Source organism: Alosa sapidissima, chromosome 16 (genome assembly GCF_018492685.1).
Source record: "Alosa sapidissima isolate fAloSap1 chromosome 16, fAloSap1.pri, whole genome shotgun sequence".
NCBI lineage: Eukaryota > Metazoa > Chordata > Actinopteri > Clupeiformes > Clupeidae > Alosa > Alosa sapidissima.
This window is the reverse complement of record NC_055972.1, coordinates 2,636,238-2,663,546: the sequence shown is the minus strand read 5'-3', so window position 1 is coordinate 2,663,546 and position 27,309 is coordinate 2,636,238. Positions and strand designations below refer to the sequence as shown.

The 27,309-nt window shown below is 43.7% G+C and overlaps 1 protein-coding gene across 1 annotated transcript in view; it reads right to left on the bottom strand.

Moving 5' to 3' along the window:
• Positions 1-1,045: 1,045 nt before the first annotated feature.
• The window catches only part of LOC121685741 (AT-rich interactive domain-containing protein 5B-like), an 80,576-nt gene continuing 54,312 nt past the window's right edge, over positions 1,046-27,309 (bottom strand). Inside the window, exons 5-10 of the mRNA XM_042066476.1 lie at positions 21,690-21,835; positions 20,238-20,481; positions 18,628-18,680; positions 12,141-12,238; positions 4,758-4,953; positions 1,046-4,373 (exon numbers count right to left, since the gene is read on the bottom strand). Coding sequence (XP_041922410.1) covers positions 2,175-4,373; positions 4,758-4,953; positions 12,141-12,238; positions 18,628-18,680; positions 20,238-20,481; positions 21,690-21,835 — 2,936 coding nt within the window. The 3' untranslated portion in view covers positions 1,046-2,174. The remainder of the gene's footprint in view (positions 4,374-4,757; positions 4,954-12,140; positions 12,239-18,627; positions 18,681-20,237; positions 20,482-21,689; positions 21,836-27,309) is intronic.

Genomic DNA, 27,309 nt, shown 5'->3' with positions numbered 1-27,309 from the left:
GTTAACTGATTATGGACTGACTATGGGTCTGATTATGGACTTTTTCGACTTGGTGGTCAAACTTACCACTTTGTTGTACAGACAGTTGACACCTAGTTGCATGCACTATGCAACCTGCTGCCAATGGTGAAATTTTGCGGGGGTCACTGCGCTGATGGGTGAAACCATTGTGAGGGGGCGGGGGATTCTAAATCGGCGATTTATGTTTGAGAGGAGTTTGGTGCGGGTTTCACACCTTATCACAGTTCTCAGACCAACATGTATGAACATAAAATATACTTAAAAAAATATTATCTGATTTATAAATGGGGTGGCAACAGGGGTGGCAAGACTGTGTCTCAGGGGTGGCAGCTGCCACCCTTTGCCACCCCGTAGATCCGTGCATGCATGTGAAGCCTAGGCCTATATGTCTTCATCATACTTTTCGATACATATCGTTTACTTCGCGCAGTCTTTTCTGTCTCGTCCTTTCTTTTATCCCCCTGCGCTCCTGAGCCACCTCCACCCTCATCATTCTTTCCCCCATCCCATCGTTACCCGTCTCCTGCTCTGTTTCTCTCGCTTCTCCTCTTCGATCGCTTTAATTAGGCCTTTTGGACAGTCTCCCTCTTTTTAGCCAGTTCAATGTTTGCGTAGCCTTCTACCTAGCCCATACTTCCACAAAACTAACGTGCCAGATATTCTGGCTGCCCGCAGGAAATCACGTGCATTGTGGGTAGCTAATTTTTTAATGAAAACATAGCCTACTATAGAGTTTACAAATGATTTCCTTTAAAGAAAATTTTCTTTTCACGTTTCCATATCATTATAATCCGATTTGAGATGTATTATTTATTAATTAATTAGATTATTAATTTATTAATCATTTTTAACTCCTTTCCGACATGGCCCTTTTCATCTCACGCACCCCCTAGTGGCAGCTCGCGTACCACCGTTATATATATATATATATATATATATATATAAAGTGATATATCCCCACATTTTACCATGTTGTTGATTGCACATACCACGAGTAAACACAGACACAAACATTTCCCTTCAAGAAAACCTTTAATATGACATTCCTAGACAATATGCTGCTAATGAAGTGTTTGTTTGGAGTTTAACAGTGCAAGTCCAATAATCACCTCCACAAAAGATCAGCAATCAGATTTGTCCACTTAATAACGTCTCTTACTGAACAGACACCTTCCTCTTGCACTGGTTATCCACTTAATAACGTCTCTTACTGAACCGACACCTTCCTCTTGCACTGGTTTGGCTGAAACTCTGGTGTGCTGGGGGATATGCGGCCCAGAGCTGGCCCACAACCTGGTTTATTCTGTTTCTGAAGACCATGTCCAACTTCAGTCAGTCTTGGTACATCAGTGGGAAACTACACATCGATCCCCACATCTCACAGAACTGTGAGACAACCTCGAGACACACGTGAGTAATACGGATGAGCTGTGGTGGCCATGTGAGTCCAAAGGGAGATCATGAGATCATGTAAGTTTAAATGGAGATCATGTGAGTCCAAATGGAGATCATGAGATCATGTGAGTCCAAAGGGAGATCTTGAGATCATGTGAGTCCAAATGGAGATCATGAGATCATGTGAGTCCAAATGGAGATCATGTGAGTCCAAATGGAGATCTCCAAATGGAGATCATGTGTGTCCAAAGGGAGATCATGTGAGTCCAAATGGAGATCATGAGATCATGTGAGTCCAAATGGAGATCATGAGATCATGTGAGTCTAAATGGAGATCATGTGAGTCCAAAGGGAGATCATCTGATCCAACAAAGCACGGTGTGTCTACTGAAGCTGTTCCTGTTCAGGAGGCACCCAACTCAGACAGTATATAAGATATAAGGCTTCTTGACACACAGTTAGTCCTAAGACATAAGGCTTAAGCCACTCAGACAGTCCTAAGATATAAGGCTTAAGCCACTCAGACAGTCCTAAGATATAAGGCTTTTTGTTTTATTTGTAGGCTTTAGATGACACAGTGTTTTCAAGTTCAAGGTCACACCGTCACTAACGCCTCTTATTGTAAGACATTCATGAGATGTGTGAAGCTTGTGTATATGTACATATATGCGTGTGCACACAAACGCATGTGTGTATATATATAGTATGTATATGTGTGTGTATGCACATATTTGTGTGTGTGTGTGTGTGTGTGTGTATCAGAGTTGTGTGTTGGGCTGAACAGCGGGCAGCTGGGGCGCAGGGTGTGTGTGAGGCGGGTTAAACGGGCGCAGTGGGTACATGCCATGGGGCGTGGGCTCACTGAAGCGCCCCGTTCTGTGGGCAGAGGACGCCTGGTGGACGAAGGTCTGGGCGGGCGACCTCACCAGCTGCCCCTGCATCATCAGGGCATGCAGCATAAACGGGGGTGCCACCCCCGTCGCCACAGTGCCCCCTCGGCTCTTGAGGAAGGCCAGCGGGTGCGGAGGGGGGTACCCTACCGCCCGGGGCCCCTCGCAGGCTCCCTCCTGCGCCCCAAAGGTGCCCGCGGGGCACAGGCCGCCCAGGTGGCGTGCGTGCTGGGGGCACCGGTGGCCTTGCGAGGAGGAGCTGTTCAGGTGCACGGCCCGCACGGGCTCAGCGGGCGCCGCTTCCTCCCCCTGCCGCTCAGAGACGCGGGCACACCCCCCCGAGCCCGCGGGCGCTGACCACTGCCGTCCAGGGAGACGCGGGCACAGCGCTCGAGTCTTTGCAGGAGGCGCCCTGCGCTCTGGACCCTCTAGGGGGCGCCGGACTCCTCGGACAGTCTCTGATGTCTGCCAGAGACCACCGGGTCGTTTCACTCCTCCCGTGCCACTGACGCCCGCGGGCACGGACACCTTATAGGCCAGGCTGGCATTTCGGATGGGCACTGGGAACCTGTGGCAGGATATGCCATGGGCATCTAGGCCCAGCTGTATGGGAGCGGGCACTCTGCAGTCCCCGTGCATTGTGGGATAGTTATGACCCTTGGCAGGCGGCGTCTTACGAGGGCTCAGGCCGGCTGGTTCGTCGGCCGCTTGCATGTTCACGGACGTTCCGTGGTGTCCGAGGTGTGCTGGCAGGGGCTGCGTCGAGTACCTCTCATCGATGACCACATCTGGAATGTTCTGTGCAGCCCCAGCGATCTCACCTGTCGCCCCGGCCCTGGACGGACACACCTGCACCTGCGTTCCCAGGTGCTGATGCTGGCGATGGTGCTGCTGGCTGAGTCGGTGCTTGGTGTGGCGGTCGAGGCTCTGCAGGTGTGGGGACGAGTAGAACACCTGTGCCCTGTGTCCAGAGGCCACAGTCTCCTCACAGGTCCTCATCTGCACGCATTCCAGGACCTGCTCGTGGGTAGCTGTGGGCAGCAGATGTGCCTGCGGAGAAGCCTCGTCCCTGCGGCAGGACTTGGGGGAGCCTGCTGGGGGGGTCCTCTCCCCTGGGGGGCCTGCTGGGGGGGTCCTCTCCCCTGGGGCGGTGCGGCACGGCGGCCTGGAGCTCTGGCCGTGCTGGATGACGGAGGGCCGTGCGGCGGAGGCCGTCTCTGGGCTGGGGGGGTGAGCAGGTGGCGCCCCCTGCTGGCCGACAGGGTCAAGCGTGCTGGAGACGACGCCCCAGCTACAGCTGCCCCCACGCGCCGTCACGTCTGAGCGAGCAGCAGCAGGGGGCGCTGTGGGGTAGTTTTGGGGCGCACACCCCCCACCCGTGCACACCTGGGAGAGCAGCTTCTTCTTGGCCAGGGGGGACAGGACACTGTGAGGGGTGCTGAAGTAAGGGGCGCTGTGGGCGTTTGGGGGCGCCCCCTCCAGGCCTCGGGAGCTGGTCAGAGCCCCGCTGTGGGCGTTTGGGGGCGCCCCCTCCAGGCCTCGGGAGCTGGTCAGAGCCCCGCTGTGGGCGTTTGGGAGTGACCCCTCCAGGCCTCGGGAGCGTATCAGAGCTCCAGGTGGAGAGCCTTCAGCTGCCTCCCTCACAGGACCCTCCGGCTCCATCTCCCTCTCAGGGATGCTACCAGACACACAGGGCTCCAGGGCACCCAGGGGCTGCAGAGAGTGGTGGCCAGGAGAGGAGGCCTGCCAGTGGGCTTCGGGTGGCCGCGCCTCCCCTTGGGAGAGGCTGCCCCTGGAGGCATCTTCGTCCTGGTGACAGAGTCTTCCTGATGGGTCTGCGACTGAAGGTGACGGATGCTTTCGGTCGGTCTGGAGAGAGAGGTCCGCGTGGATGTGATTGGCTGGTTGGTGGTTGTCATGGTGATTTGCTTGAGTGGAGAGAGCTTCTACTTGTTTCACGGTAACCTTGAGCTCCTCCTCCTCTTCCTCCTCCATCTCTGTCTTGCTGTTGATGCTCACATCTCTCAGGTGCACTGAATGCTGCAAACCTTCACCGTCATCTGAACCCTGTTATACACACACACACACACACACACACACGTAGAGGAGAAACAGTGAGTCAACTTGGCTTTGCATGCAGTACTAGTAACAAACACTAGAGGGAGCTATGCCATCAATAAAAACACACTGATATTTTGTATGTGCTACAAGCAGCACTACTGATGTGAAAGGTGTAGCTTTCTCTCTCTGATGGACAAGTTTCATTTTAGCTTCTGTGACAAACAGACCAGAACAACCAACTCTCTCCATTTTCTCCTTCCTCAACTGATAGGTGGTTGAATTACGACTTTAAACTGTGCTTGTTTAATAAAGTGTCGAATGGTTTGGGCTGTGGTTGATTTTGACTCAGTGGTGAGTTGTTTAACTGGTGAGATGTGTTGTTTAACTAACCGCAGAGCTCTGTGGTTGGGTGTTGCTCTGAGGCTCCTGCTTCAGGGCTGCTCCAGAATTGGGATGGCTAGATATGGGGGAGGAGCCTTGATCTGTACTTCCTGCAATGGACACTGGCTCCGCCTTGATGGGGCGGAACTCGACACCAGGCCCCTCTTCCTGTCCCTTTGAGTATCTCTCGTATGGAAGCAGCAACCTGGGGGGGGCAGAGAGGGGGGGGGGGGTTGGGCACAGGGAGGGGGGACCAGAGAGGGACACACAGATGCAGGACACAATTTACATGGAGCAACAAAAATGACAAAATAAAATGTCCATACTTGTACCATGAATACAAAATGGGTGGAATCAGACTTTTGAATGTAAAGGCATTATCTCCATCATTGAAAGCCTCTCTGATACCAACATACTGTACTACCATACTCCAGATTGGTACTCAACAAAACTCATAACACTGGCTCATCCATTAAGCTTTTTATACAAATACAGCCGGGGTATGTAAGTTATTATATTACTGGCCGTTATTACGTTATTGGTTACACAATACACCCCCCCATATTTAAACACCATGTATGATGTAACATGGCCTAACAATGTTAAATGACAATGGGTAAAACTTTATTTGGGTCGGTATATAAGCCCAGTAGAGTCGATGTAGCCTATTCCAGAGTTTAAAAGCATTTGTGAAATTGGCCGCCTATTAGTGGATGGCAGCGTAGGCTAGGCTATATGGCCTGGGTCGCTTCCAGCGTAGGCTACGCTACAGGCCTTTACAGCCACAGGGATATTGTTTACCAACCCTTCTCCCATTTGTGACATATTGCTTAAATATGCCAACAAGAACGAGACGTGTCCGGCTCTCTCTCTCACTCGCTTTCTGTCATTCTTCACTGTCCTGGCATACTTGAATATGGATGATATCAGGTGCGTAAAAAATATGTTTGGATATTTTGTGTAGCCTATCCACTGTTGGAAACGATAGGCTATGACCAAAATGGAGGATCTTTGACAGGAAGTTCCTAACCTAGTGGGTGGGAATGTTCAGATGGGGGTGGGTAGTCAGCACCCTACTGTATATGGCTCTGGGGGTAGTAACATAGTCAGCGCCCTATATGGCTCTGGGGGTAGTAATATTCAAATTTCTCCTATTGTGATGTCTCAATAAGGGAGATTTCTGACTAGCTCACAGAAGCACATAGTTTCTGACATCAACCTCTCTCAACTAACCCACAAAAACTCAACGTACGGTTTTGTTTCGCACCTGGAGCGTTTGTAGAAGCATCAGAGACCCAAATGGAAGTACAAAAGCACAGACAACGTGAGTTTTGCATTATATGGCCCCTTTAAAATGCTTCTGTCAGGGTTTAAAGAGTTTAGTTAGTTCTCTGGATCATAGCCCATTGATATACAACATCAGGTACACACACACACACACACCCATTAACACCAGGGTGTCCTCACGACAGTAGTCCTATAGTACTTCCTCTCTGACCAACACACACACAGACACACACACACACACACAGACACATACACACACACAGAGACACACACATATACTGTACACACATTTATTCATTTCCAAGTAAACACCCCACTGGCGTGTTTATCTTCCTGAGCCAAAGTGGAATTCAAAGCACAAAACTAGGAACAACGACAGCATCCGTCAGGAAACCAAAGACTGCTGGGAATTGCTCTGCTTTGGGAAATGAAATGCAGTGTTTACACTCTAGTTTTAATTAATACTTTAAATTAAATATATATTTTACATTCTATCTTTAACTAATACTTTAAATTAAATATATCTTTTACATTCTATCTTTAACTAATACTTTGGAAAATGAAATGCAGTGTTTACATTTTGCAGGACCTAAACTTTTCTCATATATGGTTAATATGGCAACCGGTGACATAAATCCATTTCCCTTCAGGGGCTGAGGGTGATTACAGTCTTTTACAGGCCGTTTACACTAGCTATTTATCTTTCATAAGGGCAGATTACGCTCAAAATGTGTGTGTGTGTGTGTGTGTGTGTGTGCGTGTGTGTGTGTGCGTGTGTGTGAGAGAGAGAGAGGGAGGAAGAGAAAGCACAAAGCAACCAGACAGTTTCTATAAACATAACTGGGACTAAGAGTTTCTCATATTCCCCATAACAGATTCAGCTCACTATGCGGCCCACACAGCAAGATGCTCACATCTGTTTTTTTATGTTTGACGGAGTGAGACGGAGAAGATGGCGCCAGTGTGTCAGGCATGCCGTCAGGTGCTCCACCTGTTGTGTGTGTTTTTACTGTGTTTTTACTCTGCTGGTGTATGATCGACAAACGTTGCTAAGCCTGAGAATCAAAGCCAATAATCTTCTCAAACTGGACTATCACGGGGGGAAAACGGAGCCGAGTTTCCCATCAGACATCCCGTCATACCGGCACTGCACTCGAGCTCCACCGCCTCGGCGAAAAAGCCACGACGTCGGGGGAAGCGCAGCGGCTGTCTTGTGAGGCTGAGGGCTGTCGGCATACGTATTGTTGATAATGTCCCTCCCCGACTTCTTAAGGAGGTTTTTCAGACTGTTGGACCATCATTTACTGCAGTTATTAATAGCAGTCTGACCTCTGGAGTGGTTCCAGGTCATTTTAAACATGCCGTTGTGCAACCTTTGTTAAAAAAAACCTGGGCTGGATTCTACTGTTTTGGCAAACTTCAGGCCGATATCCAAATTGCCATTTCTGTCTAAAATCTTAGAAAAGATTGTGTATTCCCAGCTCATGGACTTTTTAAATGAGCAAAATATCATTGAGATCTTCCAATCTGGCTTTAAAACATTGCACAGCAAAGAATCAGCGCTTTTAAGAGTTTTTAATGACATCTTTTTAGCTACTGACTCTGGTTACTGCATTGTCCTTGTACTACTTGATCTGACTGCTGCTTTTGATACAGTGGACCATAAAATCCTGATTGCCCGTTTGGAGCAGTGGGTGGGCATCAGAGGCACAGCTCTGGAATGGTTCAGGTCCTACCTGTCACATCGAACCTTCTGTGTTAGTGTTGGTGACTCTGTGTCCTCCATTGTCCCCCTCTCATATGGGGTACCACAAGGCTCTGTGCTTGGCCCTCTTTTATTTTCTCTCTGTCTTCTCCCCCTTGGTTCAATTCTCAGGAAACACGACATTTCTTTTCATTGCTATGCGGATGACACACCGATTTATGTCCCTCTTAAAAAGTCAGATGCTTACAGTATTAAGCCATTGCTAGAGTGCCTACATGACATTAAAGCCTGGATGTCTCTTAAGATTTTAAATTTTAATGAAAAAAAGACTGAAGTCATGGTCTTTGGTGGCACTACTGTGACCCCCCTGGTTGATCTGGGTTTGTTAGCACAGTACCACAAGCCAATCATGACAAATTTGGGGGTAAAAGTTGACTTTGACCTTAAATTTGACAGCCAGATTAAATCTGTGGTAAAATCAAGCTTTTTCCAGTTGAGGCAGCTGGCAAAAATTAAACCAGTCCTTCAAAAACAGCACTTTGAAACAGTAATCCATGCCTTTGTGACCACCCGGCTGGATTACTGCAATGCACTTTATATGGGGGTTAGCGGGTCCTCCATTGCTCGTCTGCAACTGGTACAAAATGCTGCTGCCCGCACACGAAAGTATGAGCACATCTCACCTATTTTAGCTTCACTCCACTGGTTGCCTGTCCATTTTAGAATTGCTTTTAAAGCCGTGCATGGCCTTGCCCCACCTCACCTTTCTGAGCTGCTCCACTCATACACTCCCAGCCGCTCTCTCAGGACACCTCTCTTCTCTGGCTTTTAACCCCAGGTAGTGTGTTGATGGTATGTAGATGTGTTATGTGGGCAGTATATTTTATTTATTTTATTTTATTTTATTTATTGGATTTGAGTTGGTTTTTAATCTCTTTTTACTTTTATTTTAGTTTTTATCTCTTTTTTACTTTTATTTTAGTTTTTATGTCTTTTTATTTTTATTTATTTTAGTTAGTTTTTATCTCTTTTAATTTTAATACTTTATCCTATTATTGTGCTTCTGTGGTGTCTTGTGTGTTTCTTATCTTGCTGTACAGCACTTTGGGAACCTTGTGTTTGTTTAAACTGTGCTATATAAATAAAGTGGATTGGATTGGATTGGATCTCTTATGGGGCCTCCGATCCCATACCACCCCATTGCATAACAGACCCACCTAGTGCCTTATATAAGCTATCAGTTAGAGAGAGAGGGGTGAGGTGTAGAGAGAGAGAGAGAGGGAGAGAGGTAGAGAGAGAGAGTGGGAGAGAGAGAGAGAAGCTTTATGTAAGGGCTCACTCGCTCAAAGGGACCAGGGTGTGTGTGTGTGTGTGTGTGTGTGTTGGGGGGTGTCTGATAAAATAACTAAGAACTCATTCTGTGTGTGTGTGTGTGTGTTGGGGGTTGTCTGATAAAATAACTACTGTAATAACTCATTCTCTGTGTGTGTGTGTGTGTGTGTGTGGGAGTTCATGGGAGGAAAATGGTCTGGATCATTTCCACATATAAATGCCCCCCTTATGTCATTTCCACATATAAATGCCCTCTTCATGTCATTTCCACATATAAATGCCCCCCTTATGTCATTTCCACATATAAATGCCCTCTTCATGTCATTTATATTCTCCTTCTCCAGATTAACTCCTGGTCAACACATCTGCGGAGGTTGGTGGTGTCATTGTGGAGTCCCTCTGATGCAGTTTTAGTTTGTACCACTAGAGGGAGAATCATCCTTTAAGTACCCGATGACATCACCATAAAATCCTGTGAGCTACTGTGGGATAGATTTAAATGAGATACTATATTCAAATGGGGTTTCAAAAATAGGTTTTTCTCATTCTAGATAATATGATATAACCAAGAGGAGATTATGACAGTGAAATATTCCTGATACTTTTCAACTCTCCGTCTCTCTCTCTCTCTCTCTCTCTCTGTCTCTCTTGTCTCTGCTAAAACTAAAATTAACATCATGTTCAGAGATGGAATGCTGTATCTTGTGCAACGCATCATTTCCTGTTTTTTTTTGATAATGCACTAATTTCTCTCTACAGTGCTGAACACAGGAATCCTCTCTCCCAGCATCCTCTCTGGTAAAATGAAGTCAACTCTCCCAGCAAACTGTTTGTGAAGAGGCTGATTGGAGTAATGTACTAGTGTGACCGGGAAACACAGTGTGCAGACCTGGTATGGGTTCCGTCAGTTCTGCCCCAGAACGGGACCAGATCAGACCCGGTTCTCCTGATCGGGTTGATTCGTCAGTGTGAGTGAATAACACACTCCCTGAATTGGCACTTAAAAATGACACTTCCATCACTGAACCCATACATTTACATTAATGCTCTGTTATTTTTCAAGAACTATTTTTAGATAGAAAAAGCACTGTTGCTATGACAGCCTTCCTCCCTCCCTCCCTCACTCTCTCTCTCACACACACACACACACCCTTGCTTCCTGATGGCTTCAGGATAATTAATTGGTTGTGGAATGGTGTTTTTCTGCAAAGTGAGCATTTTTCCAACATCCACACTCTCGGCTTGCACGAAGTAAGCACCAGGCTACAGTAATGGTACGAGTGTGTGTGTGTGTGTGTGTGTGTGTGTGTGTGTAGTATAAGCACCAGGCTAGGCTACAGTAATGGTATGAGTGTGTGTGTGTGTGTGTGTGTGTGTGTGTGTGTGTGTGTGTAGTAGTAAGCACCAGGCTAGGCTACAGTAATGGTACGAGTGTGTGTGTGTGTAGTAGTAAGCGCTAGGCTAGCCTACAGTAATGGTGTTATTATGTGGGGAACAAACCCACGACAGGCTATTGTGAGGAATGAGCCCGACTGCTTCAAACACACACACACACACACACACACACACACACACACACACACACACGCACGCACACACACACACACACAAGACCACGCAGGGCTATTGTGAGGAATGAGCCCGACTGCTTCAAGGTTATTCACGCTGTTTCTTCTGACCTGCTTCTGTATATGATTATTTCACAGAGCTGTTAGCTCTCCACAGCTGATCTGGGGGGTTCTTACAGTCATCTGTCCCTTAAACACACACACAGAGCTGTTAGCTCTCCACAGCTGATCTGGGGGGTTCTTACAGTCATCTGTGAAGGGCTTGATGAAGGACACTTATTATTGATTTCTTTGTCCCTTTAAGTGACTGAGTAATAAAATGACAGTTTTTAATACACTCCACTTAAAGTGGACACACACACACACACACAAATGTGTGGCTATAAAGAGGGCCGATGTTTCAACGCAAACTGTTCGTTCCCTCTGGTGAGTGTAATGACTTTGAAGAAAATTAAACTGCCCCCTATGGCTATTAAATGTCCATTTTTCGCTTAAGGGCACACGAACAAACGCATGAAAATAAACTATTAATATAATATTAATGACGCAATGATGCAATCCTGGCTATAAATTAAGCTTTTTTAAAAGAATCATATGAAAATAAACTATTAATATGATATTAATGACTCAGTGATGCAATCCTGGCTATAAATTAAGCTTTTTTTAAAGAATCACATGAAAATAAACTATTAATATGATATTAATGACTCAGTGATGGAATCCTGGCTATAAATTAAGCTTTTTTACAAGAATCACACAAAATGAAGAAGTAAGCTAAAACAATGACTCACTCTCCTAGAATGAAAAGCACAGGAACACATGTACAGTTTGAGAGGGGAGCAACAAATGTGCAAACACACTGCAGTGTGCAAACACACACACACACATGCTCTATCAGTCAATGATGTCAGGGAGGCTCCTGGAGAGAGCTGCACTTCACACACACACACACACACACACACACAGTGACACTAAATACGCTTAGGAGGTAGAGGTACAAACAGCTGACCAAAACACCAGTATCTGTGCTCCAGGGACCTCTAAATCACACACACACACACACACACACACACACACACACACACACACACACACTACAGGAGGCATACTGTACCTCTCATAGTGTCTGCGGGTGCAGGAGGCACGCACACACACACACACACACACACACACACACACACACACACACTACAGGAGGCATGCATACTGTACCTCTCATAGTGTCTGCGGGTGCAGGAGGCACACACACACACACACACACACTACAGGAGGCATACTGTACCTCTCATAGTGTCTGCGGGTGCAGGAGGCACACACACACACACTACAGGAGGCATACTGTACCTCTCATAGTGTCTGCGGGTGCAGGAGGCACACACACACACACACACACACACACACACACTGCAGGAGGCATACTGTACCTCTCATAGTGTCTGCGGGTGCAGGAGGCACACACACACACACACACACACACACACTACAGGAGGCATACTGTACCTCTCATAGTGTCTGCGGGTGCAGGTGGCAGCACTGGTGCTTCCAGGATGTCCCCCAAGCTCATCATACACCTGCTTCCACTGCCTACGAGCTGTGATCTACAGAGAGAGAGAGAGAGAGAGAGAGGAGAGGGGGAGAGAGAGGGAGGAGAGCTCATCATACACCTGCTTCCACTGCCTACGAGCTGTGATCTATAGAGAGAGAGAGAGAGAGAGAGAGAGAGAGAGAGGAGAGCTCATCATACACCTGCTTCCACTGCCTACGAGCTGTGATCTACAGAGAGAGGAGAGAGAGAGAGAGAGAGAGAGGGAGAGAGAGAGGGAGAGGGGGGAGAGAGAGGGGGAGAGAGGGAGAGAGAGAGAGGAGAGAGAGAGGGAGAGAGAGAGAGGGGGGGGGGGGAGGGGGGAGAGAGAGAGAGAGGGAGAGGAGAGAGAGAGAGAGAGAGAGAGTTCTAGAATTCTGCTTGACAACCAGCAGCAGAAGCAATGAGCTCCTAAAAAACAGCATTTTTGCCAGAAAATGTATGTTTAAACTACTCAAAGAAAATCTAAATAATTGGAAAGTGGATTTGAAACTATAGAGGCAGAAGACTATCAAGGTAAGACCTCTTAAAAAATCCTCAAAAGCTTACAAAAAGCCTTTCAAGAAGACCTATAAGTTTATAGGAATAGCTAAACGCTAGCAAAGTTAGCCAAACTGCCATTTGATGACATCATAATGGATGCTGGACTGGATAAAAACATGGCCAAAGCAGAGGCATCTTTTAAAAATGAGGATGAACTGGAAATTACATATCCAAAGACTATCAAATCAGCCAAAGAAAAGAAACAGATCAAAGAGAGCATCATGAGAGATTATCCAGAAGTCCTTATCACTGATTACATGGGACCTGAAGAGAGCAAGGTCCTGTGCAACCTTTTATTCTTCACAAAACATCCCACAGCATGGCACACCACTCTCTGCAATGCCATGCAATGTGTGAAGAAAGGAGGCATCAGCAGAGGAAGGCAGATAATACTGGAAGAGGAAAAGGGGATCAAGCTGACAGTTAACCTGTATCACAATGGGACTATAATGGTGCAGGGAACTGAAGCCAGTCTTAACCATTTTCAGAGTTAATTTAAACAATTGAAATGTGACACCCTGAATTGTAAAAGAGATCTGGAGGTGAGGGCTACATTAGCATCACCAGTTGTGACAGACTCTAAAAATGAACTCAAAGGCCCGACCATCTACACATCTGGTGATACAGGTCCTCAGATCGCTTCCACCCCCAACTCCAAGGGACTAAGAGACACCTTGGCTGAACTGGAACAGGACTACACCTTATTCAAAGAGGAGACCACACACAATCTGCAGCAGCTCCAGAGTCAAAATGTCCACCCAAACATGGGTCTGCTACAACAACACTGCTCAGCAGTCAGACAACTAGAGGAGGCCAACCAGGAGCTGCGGCAGCAACTGAGTACAGTGAAAGAGGAGTTGCTGAGGAGAGAGCAGCACAGCCAGGTGCTGGAGGTTCAACTACTGGACATGCGGAGCAGGATGCTGACAGAGAAACAGAACATCCTATCTGACAGCAGGCCTACCACCAAGATGATCAGAGATGCACCAGATCAAACAAGCACTCAAAATCATCACGTGGCTCGGAAAAACAACTCGGCCAACTTGTCTGTACTCCCAGCAGATTCTCCCATACGACATCAAAACATCCCACAAACTAACCAAGGCTCCATTCCATCAACCAGACAAACGACAAAGTCATGTCCTCCTGTGTTCAAATACCAAATGTACAGATTGCACATCACAAAGACATTGACATCAAACATCTTTATGACAATGTATACACAAGGAGGGCATGAAGCTCTTTGCTAGAACCATCAAAGACACTACATTGAGTTCAGAGCGGACGCATAGGCCTACCTATGCAGCTGCTTTATCAAAAGGAGGTACTGATCTCACACAGATAAAAACAATGCTACAACTAATATGTGACAATCTGTTCCACTAATGGTTGTAGGGGGGGTTATGTGACTAGTCTGTGTGTGTGTGTGTGTGTGTGTGTGTGTGTGTGTGTGTGTGTGTGTGTATGTGTCCTGTGTGTGTGTATGTGTGTGCGCGCACCTGAGGGGTTAGAAGGGGTAAGGATGAATATGTGGGTGGGGCTATACTGTATGTTATAGATGTGTAACAGTTCCAAGCATCTATCTGTCTGTCTACTTGTCCCTGTCCTGTATGTCTGTTTGTTTGTCCATATGTGTGTTTTTTTTTTCCTTTGTCTATTAGTAACATATTACATAAATAGTTCTAGCCTCAGCTATTAAATTTATGTACTTGAGTAGTAAAACATTACTATTTCTGGCAAACTAATATGACATCATACAAAAAACAAATGACATCACTTAAAATCACTAGCTATAACATACAAGGGTTGTACTCGTCTGCTTTTGGTGACAAGAGTACACACCCTGACTTTGTAACTCTTGTATATAGCTCAGATATGATCATAGTGCTGAAACATGCAGTAGAGAAGGACATGTCTGCCAATCCATTCCTAATTATAGGGAGCTCTGTATCCCTTCTGTTACAGATCCCAAAGTCAAATGTGGAAGAGATTCTGGGGGAATTATTGTATTGTACAAAGAACACCTTGCAAATCATATCTACCCTGTAAAAAAAGGGAAGTCACATATATGGATTAAGTTAAAAAAGGAGCTCACTTTGATCTTGACATTTATGTATGTGCCATTTATATACCCCCTAAAGAGTCGCCTTATTATTCTGAAGAAATATTCAAAATTTTACAATCAGAAATCATACAATTCCAATCAAAAGGATCGGTCTTGCTTATGGGGGACATGAATGCAAGAACTGGCAGAGAATTAGATTATATTAACTCAAATGGCTATACTGTATTACTGACACACAAATGAATAACATCACTCATCTTGAAAAACCACGCCAGAGCAATGACAGTATTGTAAACAAAAATGGCAAACAGATACTCCAACTATGTAAAAGCCTACAGTAGGTCTCTTCATAGCTAATGGTAGAACAAGGGGTGACTCTCTGGGTAGGTTCACCTACTGCTCCCATCTCGGCAACAGCGTTGTAGACTATGCTATTACTGATGTTGATCAAAGTTTAATCAATTACTTTATGGTGATGCCCCAAATCCCACTTTCAGATCATAGCCATATTACACTAAGTCTAAAAAAGAACAACTCTGAAGCATTGCTAAAACCAGAAAACAAATTATATTCCCTTCCAACTCAATTTCGGTGGGAAAAAGACAGTGTACACCTTTATGAGGCTGAACTTAATAGTACCCAAACAGAAAATTTGATATACACATTTTTGTTCACAAAATTTCAAGAAGACCGAGAAGGCATAAATCAAGCAACAAAACGGTTAACAGAAATATTTACATCAGTGGCCAGTAAAACACTGAAAATGAAAAATACAAATAACAAAAGGAAGACTTCAACTGCAAAGAATGAATGGTTCGACAAAGAGTGTGAGATTTCAATAAAACAATTAAGAGCTCTATCAAATAAAAAGCACAGGAACCCTGCAGACCAAAATATACAGTACTTATACCAACAAGCTCTTACCCAATATAAATCATTGCTAAGACAGAAAAAAGCTATGTACATGAGAAAAAAGCTACAAAATATTGAGGAAGCTGTAGACCAAAACTCATTTTGGGAACTATGGAATAAATTAGATACTTCCAAAAAACCCAAACTTATTCCCCTATGTGACGCAAACATCTGGACTGATCATTTTAAGTACCTTTACAGTAAAGATGAATTACATCCTCTCCAAACTCAACTGATCGACAAATTACACAAATTAGAAGCAGAAGTAAAATGCAATCGGAATAGACACCCCTGTGTCCTTAACTGAGCTAACCAAAAAAATTAAATCCCTCAAAAATAAAAAAGCATGTGGATCTGATGGGATACACAACGAAATGATAAAGTATAGCAGCCCAATCTTGATGCACGCCATTCATAAACTTTTCAATTTAATCTTAACAGTCGGCCATTTTCCACAATTATGGAAAGAAAAGAAAATTGTCCCAATTTTCAAAAACGGAGATAAATTCAATCCAAATAATTACAGAGGTATTACCATAAACAGCAATTTAGGGAAGCTGTTCTGCAATATAATTAATACCAGACTGATGGAATTTCTGCAGGAAAATAAGGTCATCAGTAGCTGTCAGATTGGATTCATGCCAAAGCACAGAACCACTGACCATATATATACTTTACAAACACTTCTAGATAAATATATACACAATAAAAATAAAGGAAAAATATTTGGTAGTTTCATTGATTTCAAAAAAGCCTTTGACTCAGTTTGGCATGATGGTCTCTCATTAAAACTAATTGAAAATGGCATTGGAGGAAAAACGTATGACATCATCAAAGATATGTACAACAACAACAGGTGTTGTGTGAAAATCCATGACAAAAGAACGAAATACTTTGAACAGGCTAAAGGAGTTCGACAAGGTTGCAGTTTAAGCCCAACACTATTCAACTTATACATTAATGATCTCGCAACAGACATCGAGAAATCAAAATATCCAGGACTCACAGTACAGGGGAGGGAAATTAAATGCCTCTTATTCGCCGATGACTTGCTACTGCTATCATCAAGTGAGGAGGTTTTGCAAGAGAGCCTTTCAATTCTAGAAAACTATTCTCGAACCTGGAACCTCCCAATAAATATAGATAAATCCAAGGTAATGATATTTCAGAAAAAAGCTCGCTCTAAAGGGAGCAAGAACGACTTCACCCTTGGGGGAGATAAGCTCTGTCAGGTGACAAACTATAACTATTTGGGCCTGACAATTTCGTCATCAGGAAGTTTCGATTTGGCAATAAAAGACTTAACCGATAAAGCACGTAAAGCCTACTACACGATAAAAAAATCGGTATACCAATTCAACCCTCCAGTCAGATTGTGGCTGAAAATTTTTAACTCGGTCATCAAACCCATTATTTTGTATGGGAGTGAGATTTGGGGCACCAAGTACCAATTCAATTATGATGCATGGGACAAAAGTCCAATTGAAATATTTCATCTTGAAGTCTGCAAAAACATCCTAGGAGAAACACCATCATGATCTAGAAAATTACTAACATCCTATAGATTAAGTGAACACTCTCTGGCCTTAGAAATGGGAAGACACAGGCAAACCTGGCTTCCTAGGGAGGAAAGGCTGTGTTTGCAGTGCAGTGAGGGAGTAGTAGAAGATGAAAAACACTTCCTCACTGAATGCAGTAAATTCAGCACAGTCAGGAACCAATATTTCCTTCAATTCAGCCAAATTATACCCCAATTTGAATTATTAGAAAATGAAGACAAGCTCCCATACTTGTTGGGAGAGCATACACGTTGTGCACTAGCTGCACAGTACCTGTCAACATGTCATAAATCGAGGAAGTGAGTGACCCATATTGTGACATGCTTTGCTTTATATCAATAATCAATACCCATGATAGCACATTGATAAATATACAGTATAGTATGAATAGTAACACTGTATCATTATACATTTAATTTATTATTCTCTCTTTTTAATTATTATAATTTTGTTATTATTATTATTGTTATTATTACTATTATTATTATTATTATTTTATTTGTATATTTGATTTTTTTTTTTTTTTAACAGATATTGTATCTGTGTTGTTTTGTTATATGTTTGCTTTGGCAACACTGCTTAATTGAGTAATGCCAATAAAGCTCCATTGAAATTGAAAATTGAAATTGAGAGAGAGAGGAGAGAGAGGGAGAGAGGGGGAGTGAGAGAGGAGAGAGAGAGAGAGAGAGAGAGAGAGAGAGGAGAGAGAGAGAGGGAGAGAGAGGGAGAGAGAGAGGAGAGAGAGAGAGAGGGAGAGGGAGAGAGAGAGGGAGAGAGAGAGAGAGAGAAGGAGAGAGAGAGTGAGGGAGAGAGAGGAGAGAAAGGCAAAGAAAGAGTGAGAGAGAAAGAGAGGAGAGAGAGGAGAGAGAGGAGAGGGAAAGAAATAAGTTGGTTGAACTATGATGCAATTCCACAACTTCCTTTTTGTGTAAAAATTAGTATCTAGTTTTAGTATCTATCTATCTATCTATCTTTAGTAAATTAGTATCTAGTTTACAAATCTGTTCCTCCATATGGTTTTGTCTGACTCTACGTGACATTCGTTTATAGCCTGTTACCTGGAGCCCTGCACACTGCACACTACACACTGTTACTGGAGCCCTGCACACTGCACACTGCACACTACACACTGCACACTGTTACTGGAGCCCTGCACACTGTGTGTGTAATCATGATGGTGTATCAGAGGGAACAGCTACACTCTCTCAGCCCTCACACAAGGCCTTCCACACTCCTCCTGCTGACCACTGGTGTTTGTGCCTTCACACACACAGAACATTTTTGTCACATTCAGCAATCATCGTGTGTGTGTGTGTGTGTGTTTACCTGTTCGTAGCCTCCAAGCTTCTGGGCCGTCTGAAACATGGTCCACAGGTTAACTGTTGAGCAGGGTAAACATGGCATTAGGAAGATGTGCATTCACATCCAAAACACATGCCATTAGAAAGATGTGCCTTCACATCCAAAACACATGCCATTAGGAAGATGTGCCTTCACATCCAAAACACATGGCATTTGGAAGATGTGCCTTCACATCCAAAACACATGCCATTAGGAAGATGTGCCTTCACATCCAAAACACATGCCAGTCAAATGACTTCAGGACTTCTATGAATCCACATGAGATCACAGATGTGACACAAACATCACCACACACACACACACAGCCATACACACAGAGCCATAGGCAATCATTACACTGCAACACACACACACACACACACACACGTACATATCCGAGATTTCATTTCTTTTCATTTCATGATGTCTTAACCTGAGCTCCATGTTCATGAAAATACATTTTTTATTGTGGTGTAAAAGCTTTTGTGGTTATGTCTGTATGCTACTGTGACCTTGAATTTCCCCTAGGGATCAATAAAGTATATCTATCTATCTATCTATCTATCTATCTATCTATCTATTTATCTATCTATCTATCTATCTATACAGAAGCGTAAACTCAAACAAATTTTTTATTGTGGTGTAAAAACAGAAACGTAAACTCAAACTCATTTGTTATTGTGGTGTAAAAACAGAAAGGTAAACTCAAACAGACAACAGTGCTTGTCAGTTGGCCTAATATAACAGTACTGCTTGCCTTGGAGATTTTGGACCAATTCAAAATGAAGGAACTAGCCTTTGGAGAAATCAATCAAAATTCAATCAGGGCTCACACAAAGGCTCACATTCATCACAATGGCATTCCACTATCCCCACGTGTGTGTGTGTGTGTGTTATTATAATCACATTCATCACAATGGCATTCCACTATCCCCACGGCTGCTGCTATTGATTTGCTTCATACACCTCGAATGCATCTCTCGCTCGCTTTTCAATGAATGTCTGTTTATCATGACAGCGTTTTATATATATGTGTGTGTGTGTGTGTGTGTGTGTGTGTGTGTGTGTGTGTTATATTTATAATCCTGTCATTTGGCTTTTCTGTGCTTTCTTTTTCTGCATGTTCTTTGGACACACACACACACACACACACACACACACACACATACACAAACACACACACACACACATACACATACACATACACACACACACATACACACACACACACACACACACACACACATACACACACACATACCTTTCATTATTTGATGATGATTCATTTGGATTACTGATGTCATTTTTGTTGTCATCACATCGTAAAATGTTTTTCATCATTTTAATCATATTTGTGTCTGTGTGTGTGTGTGTGTGTGTGTGTGTGTGTGTGTGTGTGTCTGTGTGTGTGTGTGTGTGTGTATGTGTATCTATCTGTGTTTGTGTGTGTGTGTGTTTGTGTGTGAGTGTGTGTGTGTGTGTGTGTGTGGTGTGTATCTATCTGTGTTTGTGTGTGTGTGAGTGTGGTGTATGTATGTATCTATCTGTGTGTGTGTGTGTGTGTGTGTGTGTGTGTGTGTGTGTGTGTTACTTACTCTGTTTGAAACCCAAGTAGGGGATCCTCTCGATGGGTGTTTGTCTTTTCTTCATGTACCGGTGCAGAGCGGCCAGGAAAGCCTGTTCACCTGCCTGCTGCCTCTCTCTCCTGGCCTTGCCCTCCTTCTCCTCCTTCTCTCGCTCCCTCCTTCCCTCCTTCTCTCGCTCCCTCCTTCCCTCCTCTCTCTTACACATCCCTACATTCTTCACTTTCGCCACCACCACCCTGCACTCTGTCCTCACCTATGGGATTATGGGATGGACGGAGAGAGAGAGGGGGAGAGATAAAAAGAGAGAGTGAGAGAGGCTGAAATTCTCTGTGGAAAATAAACACATACTGTATTTGGATGTACAGACACACACACACACACACACACACACACATACACACACACACACATTATTCTGCTTACTTATTGTACTTACAGAGTGCTCTATTGTCTTTGTTGGTCAAAAATGAAGGAGATTATTAAAAACATATATTTCCAATACATCCCAGATGGAACCTGCACAATATGCTCTCATTATATATAGGAACACATGGTAGTTCCGTTGGCATGATAACAGTAAATTCGGCTGTGTTATATCTTCAGCCATCTTTCTGTATATAATTACATCTACTGGGTTTTCTACAAATAGAACTATGCTAATATCTGTGAGAGCAGCAAGTGCAGATCATAGGCAGGGCCACACCCTCCTCATAGACAGGCCACACCCCATCACAGACAGGCCACACCCCTCATAAACAGACCACACCCTCATCATAGAGAGGCCACACCCCATCATAGACAGGCCACACCCCATCACAGACAGGCCACACTCTCATCATAGACAGGCCACACCCTCATCATAGACAGGCCACACCCCATCATAGACAGGCCACACCCCATCACAGACAGGCCACACTCTCATCATAGACAGGCCACACCCTCATCATAGACAGGCCACACCCCATCATAGACAGGTCACACCCTCATCATAGACAGGCCGCACCCTCATCATAGACAGGCCACACCCTCATCATAGACAGGCCACACCCCATCATAGACAGGTCACACCCTCATCATAGACAGGTCACACCCTCATCATAGACAGGCCGCACCCTCATCATAGACAGGCCACACCCTCATCATAGACAGGCCACACCCCATCATAGACAGGTCACACCCTCATCATAGACAGGCCACACCCTTATCTATGCCAAATACACACTATAGATGCCAAATACACACTATAGATCTACAGTATGTCAAATCCACACTAAATATCTATGCCAAATCCACACTATAGATCTATGCCAAATCCACACAATAGATCTATGACAAATCCATACTATAGATCTATGCCTGTAATGCCTGTCCCAGTCCCAGGGAGCAGACACTGGTTGGCTGACTCGGGTTCTGATCCGAACGCACTCCAGGCTGAGCAAGGTGGCTGGTGCAGGACGGTACCTTGGGAGGGGGCCTGGGTTCTGCAGCGGTTCTGGCTGGGCGGCGGGCTGGTGGACCGGTCTGCAGGGGCTGGTTTGGGTTCAGGTTCTGGTCCTCTCGGCGCTGAGAGAGCTTTCTCTTCCGTGGCCTGCCCTTTAGGTTGGGGGCTGCAGAGATATGAGGGGGAAATAGAGGGAAAGAGGGTTAATACTCCTTTATTCAACCTCAATCACACACACACACTCACATACACTCACACACACACTCACACACACACACACACACACACACACACACACACACACACACACACACACACACACACACTCACACACACACACACTGCAGAGATATGAGGTGGGAATAGAGGGTTAATACTCCTTTATTTAACCTTTGTAACTGTCCGGCATGATTACACTAATGAAACACGTATAATGTTACGTGTGTGAGAGAGAAGGGACAGAGAGAAGGAATGAAACTGATGGTAGACAGAGAGAGAGAGAGAGAGAGAGAGAGAGAGAGAGAGAGAGAGAGAGAGGAGAGAGAGAGAGAGAGAGAGAGAGAGAGAGAGAGGAGAGGGAGATATAGGAGAGGGACAGAGAGAGAGACGAGAGAGAGAGAGAAATAAAGCACCATTTGAATTGAATTGAATTGAGAAAGAGAAGGACTGAGACTGATGGTAGACAGAAAGAGAGAGAGGAGAGAGAGAGAGAGAGGAAAAAAGGTCTACAACTACAGTTAGACATAGTAGTTGTGCCCTAGAGATAAACCTAGACAAAACAAATGTAATGATTTTCCAAAAACGCCTCAAATGCCAAGAAAGCAAACACCAATTTAAAATAAACAATTCTATCATCCCCCACACCACGAGTTACCTACCTAGGTATAACAATGACAGCATCAGGGAGTTTTAATATGGCAGTGAATGCACTAAAGGAAAAAGCTCGAAGAGCCCTAAATGCAATTAAAAGAACATTTTATAATCTCCAAATTCCAATTAAAATCTAGTTTAAAATATTTGATAGTGTCATCCAGCCCATTGCGCTGTATGGTAGTGAAGTATGGGGTCCACTCAGTCATCATAGCTATACTCACTGGAACAAACACACAATAGAATCTCTACATGCTGAGTTCTGCAGATACATTCTACAAGTACAGAGAAAAACACCAACAAATGCATGTAGAGCAGAATTAGGTAGATACCCACTAATCATTAACATCAACAAAAGAGCACTCAATTTTCTGAATCACCTTTAATCCAGCCCACAAGACACCCTTCATTCTAAAGCCCTCCAAACCCAAGAGCTGAACCCAGAAAAAGGTCCCCTACATCAGTTGTTGCAGAGACTAACTGCCTTGCCACACACCCACTCTGATCAGTCTCACAACAACACTGTTTTCCAAAAACCAATCAGAGTAAACCAAATTATGAAACAATGTAAAGAATCCTATTTGGAATATTGGAAAGAAGAAACTAAAAATTAAAGCAGATTACAATGCTATCTGGCCCTAAACCGAGAATATAAATTAGCAGAATATCTTAATAATGTCAGAGATAGAAAACAGAGACTGACCCTTACCAAGTACAGGCTAAGTGACCACAAATTGGAAATCGAAAAAGGAAGACTCAGAAAATCATGGCAACCAAAAGAACACAGAGTATGTGGTTACTGCATGACTGGTGAGGTTGAGACAGAGATGCACTTCCTCCTACAATGTACATCCTTCGATCAAACAAGAAACCTTTTCTTCAACAAATTTAACTCAGAAATTCCTAATTTTAATGAACTTAATGACATATCAAAATTAAAGATACTATTAGGAGAAGGAGATAAAGCATATCTTGCTGCCCGGTATGTATCAACATGCCACTATCTGAGGGACAATGAGTGACCTATATCGACAAATAAACACACACACAGACACACACACACACACTCACACACACTGCATCATACACTGCATTTTATTTTACTTTTACCTATTTATTTTATTCTTATGAAAATCTACTGACATGTACTGTATGTGTTCAGATTTATTGTATAACTGCTTTGCCAATATAAGTGAGCTTGTCATGCCAATAAAGCATTCTTGAATTGAACTGAATTGAGAGAGAGAGAAGGAGTGAGACTGATGGTAGACAGAGAGAGAGAGAGAGAGAGAGAGAGGAGAGAGAGGAGAGAGAGAGAGAGAGAAGGAGTGAGACTGATGGTAGACAGAGAGAGAGAGAGAGAGAGAGAGAGGAGAGAGAGAGAGAGAAGGAGTGAGACTGATGGTAGACAGAGAGAGAGCCCTGATAAGAGCCCCTTGTGCCAGCTGGTACTGAAGCTCACTAATTCCATAACAAACACTAATATACAACATGCTCAGAACAGTACTGCTTCCAAATCAGCAATTAGTGTCAAAAATGCAAGCAAAAGAACACTATTTGGAACATTGGAGAAATCAAACTACCAGTCAAAGCAGAATTAATTTCTATCTCAACCTAAATCGAGAATAAATTGTCAGAGTATCTCTCCTCTGTCAGAGATACGAAGCAGAGGCAAATCCTGACCAAGTACAGATAGATAGATAGATAGATAGATAGATAGATAGATAGATAGATACTTTATTGATCCCCAAGGGGAAATTCAAGACCGGCTAAGTACAGGCTCAGTGACCACAATCTTGCAGTGGAAACAGGCAGGCATGGGAAAACCTGGCTGCCCAAAGAGGAAAGAATATGTGGTCAGTGCCAGACAGGGAAGGTTGAGACAGAGGAGCACTTTCTCCTTCACTGTGATAAATGTAGACATAAGAGATGCGTCTTTCCCTAGTTTTAAAACATATTACCCAAACTTTGAAGCCATGGGCAAGATTATGTGTATGTATATGTGTGTGTATATGTATGTGTATGTGCATGTATGTATGTATGTGTACTATGTATATGTATATATTATTATGTTTCTGTGTTGTTATTGTTATACTGTGATATAGTGTACACCTATGTCTATGTCTACACATAGACACCTAGTTTTATTTATTGTGCCATGTTCCCTCCATAATTTGTATTACTGCTTTGGCAACACGAATGTCTTATTTGTCATGCCAATAGAGCATTTTGAATTTGAAAAAAATGTAATTTGAAATTGAGAGAGAGAGAGAGGAGAGAGTGAGAAAGAGAAAGAGAGTGAGAGAGAGGGGGAGAGAGAGAAGAGAGAGAGGGAGGGAGATAAGAGAGAGAGAAAAGACAGACAGAGACAGAGTTACTTTATCAAGTCCATCAATTCCAAAGTTATACGTGCAGGCAAGTTATACGTACAACAAAACCTGATAGTCTTTCATCACCACTTTATTCTACACTCTCTCTCTCACACACACACACACACACACACACACACACACACTCACCACTTTATTCTACATTCTCTCACACACACACTCACCGCTTTATTCTACCCATTCACACACACACACACCACTTTATTTTACACTCACACACACACACACACACTAACACTTTATTCTACACTCACACACACACTCACCACTTATTCTACACACTCTCTCTCTCACACACACACACACACACACACACACACACAGACACACACACAGTGATTGATAGGGAAGTCTGGGCCTTTACTGTATCTGCAGAAAAACAGGTCAGTATGATGTTGTGAAACAGGAAATGAGCAATCCGCCTAGAGTGCTCCGGTCCTTACCAACACACCCTCATTCTTACGTCACACATCACATTGCACACACACACACACATATGAAGGGCCGTCTAGGCCTTAATTCATACTTGGTCTTACACACACTATCATAATCTTGCACATACACCACTATACTCATGCACACTCACTATTATAGTCATTTTACATGTATGTATGAGAGGGTATAGTCGTGTATGTGAGAGAGTATAGTAGTGTATGTGAGAGAGTATAGTTGTATATGTGAGAGACGATAGTAGTGTATGTGAGAGACTATAGTAGTGTATGTGAGAGAGTTTAGTAGTGAATGTGAGAGAGTATAGTGGTGTGTGTGAGAGAGTATACTGTAGTAGTGTGTGTGAGAGAGTATAGTAGTACATGTGAGAGAGTATAGTGGTGTATGTGAGAGAGTATAGTAGTGTATGCAAGAGAGTATAGTGGTGTGTGTGAGAGAGTATAGTGGTGTATGTGAGAGAGTATAGTAGTGTGTGTGAGAGAGTATAGTAGTGTGTGTGAGAGAGTATAGTAGTGTGTGTGAGAGAGTATAGTAGTGTGTGTGAGAGAGTATAGTAGTGTATGTGAGAGAGTATAGTAGTACATGTGAGAGAGTATAGTGGTGTATGTGAGAGAGTATAGTTGTATATGTGAGAGAGTATAGTGGTGTATGTGAGAGAGTATAGTGGTGTGTGTGAGAGAGTTTGCATGAAACGGAAGGAGAGTTTGCATGAAACGGAAGGAGTTTGATTTCTCAGTTCCTGATTGGTTTGTCAATGTCACTTCTCTCTAGCTAGCCAATCAAAATCAAGGAAGGGGCGGGACCTACACTGTCAATAATGTTCGTGTAGTGGTGAAGGAAAAAATCAGCCAAGTCCTATGTGACTAAATATTAAACTACTACTGCAAACCGAATGCAAATTACAAAGACACGAGGGGTTACCTATTCTATTGTAATGCCAGCTCCTTTTGTCTGGCGAAGTCACATTTGTGACCCTGCAAGGCGAAACCAGTCGTTTTGGTATAATAAAATTTACAAAATTAAGTTAATGTGCTCACATGAACGGCCATTCAGACTAAGCTTTCCAACGATATGTACTGTATATCGAGGGTATTGCAAAAAGTATCGCTAAGATAACCGCATCCAAAGTTGTCATGGTTCTCCTGTCACGATACGCCAGAAGAGGAGAAAATCACCTTTAAATTGTCACGTGCGATAGTGTGACCCAGAGGAAAGAAAATGTTAAAATGAGAACTCCTCTCTTTCTCAATTGTTTCTCCTAGACAATAATGAGATCACAGTGATATAAAAATGAGATTATTGCTTTTGTCTCCCGCTTCTCAGGTTTGTCTCTGGAGCAAAAGAGTTAAGTTATCTCAGTGTAGACTCCCTTTAATATACAAATGAGATCTCATCAATATTTTAAATAATGCTCAGTGTTGTCTAATTTATACATCTCATATTTTACTCAGGCTGATCCACCAGAGAGCTCTCTCTGTAAACTCATGCAATTCTCATTTCAGATCTTTTTGGTAAATCTCAGATTAGGCTCCATCAGTTCTGTAAAAGAGATCTCTTCACAAGCTTGAACCGTTCTCATTCTAGTCATCTCAGTTTAGTCCTTTTTTGATTTACAAAAGAGACCTCAGCAAAGGCTTATACAATACTCAGACTTGCTCAATTTATATATCTCATATTTTACTCAGGCTTATCCATCAGAGAGCTCTCTAAGTGAAGTAATGCTCATCCAGACCTATTTGTTTTATAAATTAGTCTGATCTGTAAGAGCTCTAGCTGTTGTACAACAATTCTCAAATGATTTTCATTGGCTTATTTGTTTTAATTGCACATATTTTCAAGTTCACATTTGCAAACAGTAGGCCTAACCATGTGATGTGACCACCACACATGACGATGCTCTGACAGACCTCTGAAGTTCGCCTACAAAAAA